The sequence below is a fragment of the Mycena indigotica genome (assembly GCF_014461135.1).
Source record: "Mycena indigotica strain 171206Taipei chromosome Unknown Mind.scaff0008, whole genome shotgun sequence".
NCBI lineage: Eukaryota > Fungi > Basidiomycota > Agaricomycetes > Agaricales > Mycenaceae > Mycena > Mycena indigotica.
The window spans coordinates 2,413,801-2,419,793 of NW_023503007.1; the positions used below are offsets into that span (position 1 = coordinate 2,413,801).

General features: G+C 59.5%; 2 protein-coding genes across 2 annotated transcripts; one reads left to right on the forward strand and one right to left on the reverse strand.

The window, feature by feature from the left end:
• Positions 1–2,479: 2,479 nt before the first annotated feature.
• On the reverse strand, positions 2,480–3,382 carry MIND_00934600 (uncharacterized protein; the record flags this gene model as incomplete). Its single annotated transcript, XM_037365968.1, has 1 exon — positions 2,480–3,382. The coding sequence occupies one exon, from the start codon at positions 3,380–3,382 to the stop codon at positions 2,480–2,482; it is 903 nt and encodes a 300-aa protein (XP_037217380.1).
• Positions 3,383–3,634: 252 nt separating this feature from the next.
• Positions 3,635–4,526, forward strand: MIND_00934700 (uncharacterized protein; the record flags this gene model as incomplete). The annotated part of the gene is made up of 4 exons (XM_037365969.1): positions 3,635–3,662; positions 3,707–3,864; positions 3,920–4,061; positions 4,106–4,526. 4 exons carry the CDS (start codon positions 3,635–3,637, stop codon positions 4,297–4,299), a joined length of 522 nt encoding a protein of 173 aa, XP_037217381.1. The 3' UTR covers positions 4,300–4,526.
• Between the last annotated feature and the right edge of the window lie 1,467 nt (positions 4,527–5,993).

Genomic DNA, 5,993 nt, shown 5'->3' on the forward strand with positions numbered 1-5,993 from the left:
TCATAAGACCTGTAAGCATTGGTGAGTGTTTCCCCTATGATTGCACAGGCTGGAAGTTCATTACAACCCCTATTGCTGGGATAAGGGCAATTGTCAGTTTCTCTAATGAGACTAAAAATATCAATAAGATACAGTAGAAATTTAATAGATTCTTTTTGGTCAAAGGCAGCTGTACTCAGGGATGATCAATCATTTTGATGGCATCATTAAGGCTATTAAGGGCCTTATCATGATTCACCTTCATGATAAGGGCTTATTATTATCATATCACAAAGCGTTAATATCAATAACCCTTAACACTTATCAACAACACTGGTGCTGCATTTATTATTTTGGACGTAAATAGGATCACAAGTCATGCTATCAATATCGAGGAAGTACTAGTATTCCGGACAATAACACGAACTTGCAGTCCCTGGGCTTGCATTGTGCGTAATCGGTCGAGGACAGGGGCTTGGAGCTCCTCCACCAATGTTTCCCCATCATTAGAGTCGGTGAGCTCCAGAAAAAACGACTTGAGCCGGACCGGCGGCCGCGCAAAGGCCTGGCCCGCGCCGTTGCCCGACTCCGCCGTTGTCCGGTTGCTCCGGGCGGCAACCGCGTCGACCCACCGGCGGACCCTGGCTTGGATGGTTGCGGGCTCGCGGGAAGTGCAGGCGAGGTTCTCGACGCGGAGATGTTCCAAGGCCGGGAGCCGCGTCTCGACGGACCGGCAGAACAGGCTGGTTTCCGGAAGATCCCACGGCACGTCGTCGAGCGACAGCGCGGCGACGGTGGGCGGGATGCCCGCGATCACGTGCGTGATCGCCAGCAGCGCGATTCCGCGGATAGTAAGCTCGCGGAGGGGCGGCTGGGGATGGCGGCGGATGCCGAAGCCGAATTCAGCAGCGCACGGGCCCCGGAGATGGCCGAGGGTCGCGGATTCAAGACAAGGGAGTGACAGGCGGCCTATGAGCGCGGCCCAGTCGTCGTGCAGGCACGCGAGTTCCCGGAGGTGGGCCATGTTGGACTTTCAATCCGGCGGCATGCACAGCCACCCGGACCGTTCTCGGAAACAGCGCTTGTTCTCAGATTGCCATTCCCCTTCTGTTCATTCCACTTTGTACTTCATATGTACATGCCCTTCAACAGACTAGTTTAGACACTGTTGTAGTTTATATGTACTTAAGTAGCTACTTGTTCAATCTCAAATCGTCCTCTTTTCCCCTCCCATTTCCTCCCTGTTCAACAGGTTATGGGCCCCGCCCTCCTTGATTAAACCCCGAAATCTCGCTTCTTTTGATCTCTTGTTCCCATCATGTCTACCGGCAAAACCAATGTCAACTCTTTGCTTGCCGCTGTCCCGAAGCTCGATGGCACCAACTACTATGACTGGAAGTTCGCGATGGGCTTGATCTTGCGCCGCGCCGGCGCCAAGGTGTACTCCGCTGTCACCGACTCCATTCCCGCTGCCAGTGCTCAAGATGCTGACTGGAAGGCAGCCGCGGAGGAGGGTTTTGCGCTGATTGGGCTGGCTGTCCAACAAACCCAGTACATCCACATCCGCAGCGCCACGAACGGACCCGAGGCCTGGCAAGCTCTTGCCAAAGTCTACGAGAAAAACAGCCGCGCAACGCGTATCATGCTCAAGCGCCAGCTGTACGGCTATCGCCATGACCCGGCCCAACCAATGCAGGATTACATCACTGACATCACGACACTCGCGGCTCGGCTTTCGGCCCTGGGCTCCAACACCACACTGTCCGACGACGACACCATCGATGTCCTGATCTTCAATCTTCACGACTCGTACTCCGGCATCGCGTCATCGCTTACTGCATCGACTGGCACACTTGCTCTCGCTGATGTCACCTCAGCACTGCTCGATGAAGAAGCTCGGAAGGCTGCTGAGAAGCCTACTAGTCACGAGCTCTCGGATCACGACCCCGAGAATGTCGCTTTGCGCGCCGAATTCACCTGCTTCAACTGCGGGAAGCCCGGTCACATGGCTCGGAACTGCCGCTCCCCTCCCAAGAAAGAACGCGCTGGTGCGGTTCTATTTGATGACGAAGAAATTGGCGGTGTATGGTAGATGGATTCCGGGGGAGTACCCTGATGACAAGTTGGATGGATTTGTGATGGGTTCCTCGGCATGGGTGATCGAGATGGCTTTCCGGGGGAGTTCCCTGATGACTGGTTGATGTGATACCTGATGGACCTGATAAGTGTTTCTTTTCTTTTATCTTTATTCTTTGATATGCCTGGGATTGCGGGGGAGTGTTGGACTTTCAATCCGGCGGCATGCACAGCCACCCGGACCGTTCTCGGAAACAGCGCTTGTTCTCAGATTGCCATTCCCCTTCTGTTCATTCCACTTTGTACTTCATATGTACATGCCCTTCAACAGACTAGTTTAGACACTGTTGTAGTTTATATGTACTTAAGTAGCTACTTGTTCAATCTCAAATCGTCCTCTTTTCCCCTCCCATTTCCTCCCTGTTCAACAGGCCAGATATAGATCGCCTCGCCGTCGAGAGGCGCCAGGGCTGGGGAACTCCGACTCGGCGTCCTCAAACCCGCACTCCCCGAGATGAAGCGTCTCCAGCCGCGGGGCTGCGCTGAGCATTTCGGCAGTCTCCGCTGACTGCGCGCGGGCGAGCACAAGCGTGACAAGATTGCTGAGCGATGACTGGAAGCCGAGGCGCAGCGCAGTGTGAGCAGATTCCACGCGCAAGTAAGAGAGTCTGGGTGTGGACCGCGCAAGAGGAGTCTCGATTTCATTGATGTCATAGAAGGTGGATAGGCGGAAAGACCCCAGGTCGAGGACTTGGAGCGCGGGCAGCGTTTGAGGAAGATCATGCGGGTACAAGAACGGTGAATGAAACTCCTCTTCGTCGTGGGATATGCACAGACGTTGCAGTCTGCTTTCTACAGGCTTCAGTGTATTGAGGGCCTTCTGGATGTGCTTGTGCCTGCGAATGGACCGGAAGTCAACGTCGAGCGGCCGGATGCTCCCGGCGCGCTTCAAAAGGAGTGAAACCAGCGAGATGGTGCGCCTAGATCCAGTATGCCGCCACGAGACTATTAGCGTGCTCCACAACTCCGTCGTTGACAGGGCAAGCTGTCGCCACACGCGGCACACACTTGCAAGCACGGGGGCCGGCTGTGCTGGTACATACTCAGACTCGGAGTATTCGTAGACAGGGTTCCATGGCTCCATAACGAACGACCAGATGCAGAGCGTGACATCGTGCGGGAGCGTGAGGACGGGATACTTGATCTCGCTGAGCTGCGCAACGAGCTGGGCCTGCCGGGCCTCCAGATCGGCGAATTGTTGACGGAGAGCAGGCAACCGGCTGTCGATGTCGGCGATCTGCCCGCGAAGTAGAGAAGCGATAGACATCGTGGTCGGGGCTGGGAGCAAGAAGCGACGCGTAACGTGACGCGGTTGCCGTCACGACGCCCACACGCGCTTGGCGCGCGGCGTGCAACAGCCGGCCGCCAAGCCCGGCGTCGCCCCCAGGCCCTTTATAACCGCGTGCGCGCCTCGTGCGTCCCCTTTTCCCCCTTCTCCGCGTCTCCGGCAGGCACCCTTCGTCTTTTCTCTTCTTCCCTCCCGTTTTTTGCTTCCGCTTTCTGTTTCCCGCTGTGCGCGATGTTCGTCCTGTCCTTCTTCCTCTTCGGTACGCCCCTCGCCCGCGCGGTGCCCCGTCCCGATGTTTTGCAGCCCTGACCCTCGCCCCGGCGCTCGCCTCCCCGCTCGCCGCGCCCGACATCGCGGACATCGGGGACATCGACGGCGGGCTGCAGGTGCGCGCGCTGTCCGCATCAACCACGCCCGCGGCCGCGCGGCCCGCGATGTGCGACGTCCCGTGCCAGCTCCCCGTGCGTGCCCTCCCCCCTTCCTGGATTACACCGACGCTGACGCCGCCGCCGGCAGGCCGCGAGCACGTGCGACATGAGCCGGCCGTCCGCGGGCACGTGCTGCGTGGGGAACGTCGTGCAGGCGCGCACGCGCTGCCTCAACTGCGAGGTGTTCACGAACGTCACGAGCGCCCGGCGCGCGCAGGACGACTTCCGCAGTGCGTGCCTAGGCTATTTCCCTCTTCGCCCTGACGCGCGGCAGAGTTCCAGGACTTCTGCCGCTCGCACCTGTTCACGGTGCAGAACGCGGTCATCGACGGCACCTTCCGCGACGCGAACGGCACATTCCGCGGCCCCGCCCCCAAGGCAAACGGCGCACAGCCAGCAGCCGGGCTTGGCAGCGCGTGGCTCGCCGCGCTGGCGACGGCGCTGCTCGCTGGTGTGGCGGCGCTGTAGAAGCTGAACTGGAAATTGAATGTACCTTTTATTATGACATTGCGTACCGGCTTCCCTTCAGAAGGCACGGTGGATCGCTCGGCTTTTCAGAGCCCACGGTCGCCGAACCTCCGACGCGCTGCTCCCGATCAAAGATGGTCTGTCCGGAAGATCAGGGCGGCAGACGACGCCCGAACTGTCAGGCGGGTGGTCATGGCCAAGCCTTTCGCGCCGCTGGTTGTTTATAAGTAGACGTCCCCAATAATGAGTGCGTGCCTCGTTTCTTCTTTTTCTCTGCTTCTCGGCGCTAGCGCTCTTCCTTCCGTCTCTTCTTCTCTTTCGACGCCATTTCCCATTGTTGTAACATGATGTCTTTCCTTCCATCTATCATATTCCTCGGTACGCTCCCCTCTGCTTTTCGCCATACACAAACCACCGATCCCATAGCGCTCGCCGCCGCCTCTCCCCCTGCTCAACACCACCGCCGCCGCCCCCGGATTGCACGCCCGGCAGACCGGCACGCGGCCGAGCCTCTGCGACAAGCCGTGCACGCCGTTCCTGCCGAGCACGTGCGACACCGCGCGGCCCGTCGCGGGCGCGTGCTGCACCGCGAACGTCGTCCAGGCGCAGATCCGCTGCCTCAACTGCGAGGTCTTCACGGGCTTCCTCGCGGCCCCCAAAGCGCAGGCCGACTACGACAGTGCGTCGTCCCCCTCTACTGAGCGTATGTACAAGTCCGCTGATTGTGGCACAGCGTTTAAAGGCTTCTGCACCGCGAACCACTTCTTCGCGCAGGGCGCGACCATCGACGGCACGTTCGTCGACGGCGACGGCGCGATCCGCGGCCCGCAGGCGAGCGCCATCTCCGCGGCGATCGCGGCGTCCAGGAGCGCGGCCGGCGCGGCGGCGTCGGGGACGGGGCCCGCCGCCGCCGCCGAGAGCGGGAAGAAGAATGCGGCCGGCAGAACTGGAAGGAAGGCGGAGGGGTGGCTTGCCGTGGGAGTTTTGGCGGTGGCGGGGGTGGTGCTGGGTGTGTAATCCACGAGTGTAACATGTACGAAATACTACTACACACAGCGTTTGGGATGCATCACAGTTGGGAACTCGAAACACCGGGTATCCAGTCGCGCGAGGTATCGGACTAAATATGGCTTTCCTTCCCAGGGCCGTCGATCCTCCTGTTCAGTCCTCCCGCACAGCACCGGGAGGGTGGGCATATCAGGGGGGTGGACGACGCGAACAGAATGTACAGCCTGTCGCTGGCAGCGGTGGAAGGGCGGCTGTAAGGATTAAGCGCCGGTGGGGATACTTATAGACGCAGGTGCGCGGGTGTTCTGCGTTTGTTCTCCCCAGCTTCAGGCGCGAGCGCTATTCTCTTCTTCTCTCTTCAAGTCCCCCCTTTTGCTTCTTTGTTCACATGACTTTCATCGCGTCCTCTGTGCTCCTTGGTGATACCCCCTCTACTCCGTGTTGTGCTCTCTAGCTGATCTGACAGCAGTTCTCGCGAGCATGGCTGCGGGGTCGCCCCTGCTAAACGCCACCGTGACCGGCCTCCGCGCACGGCAGACCAGTGCGATGCTGCCAGACATCTGCCTGCAGCCCTGCACGCCGCTCCCCGTGCGTCCCTCCCTCCCTCCCTCTCTTGCTGATGGTCACTGAGCACGCCCGCAGCTGGGGCCCCCGCTGCAATGCGACCCGACGCAGCTCACCTCCGC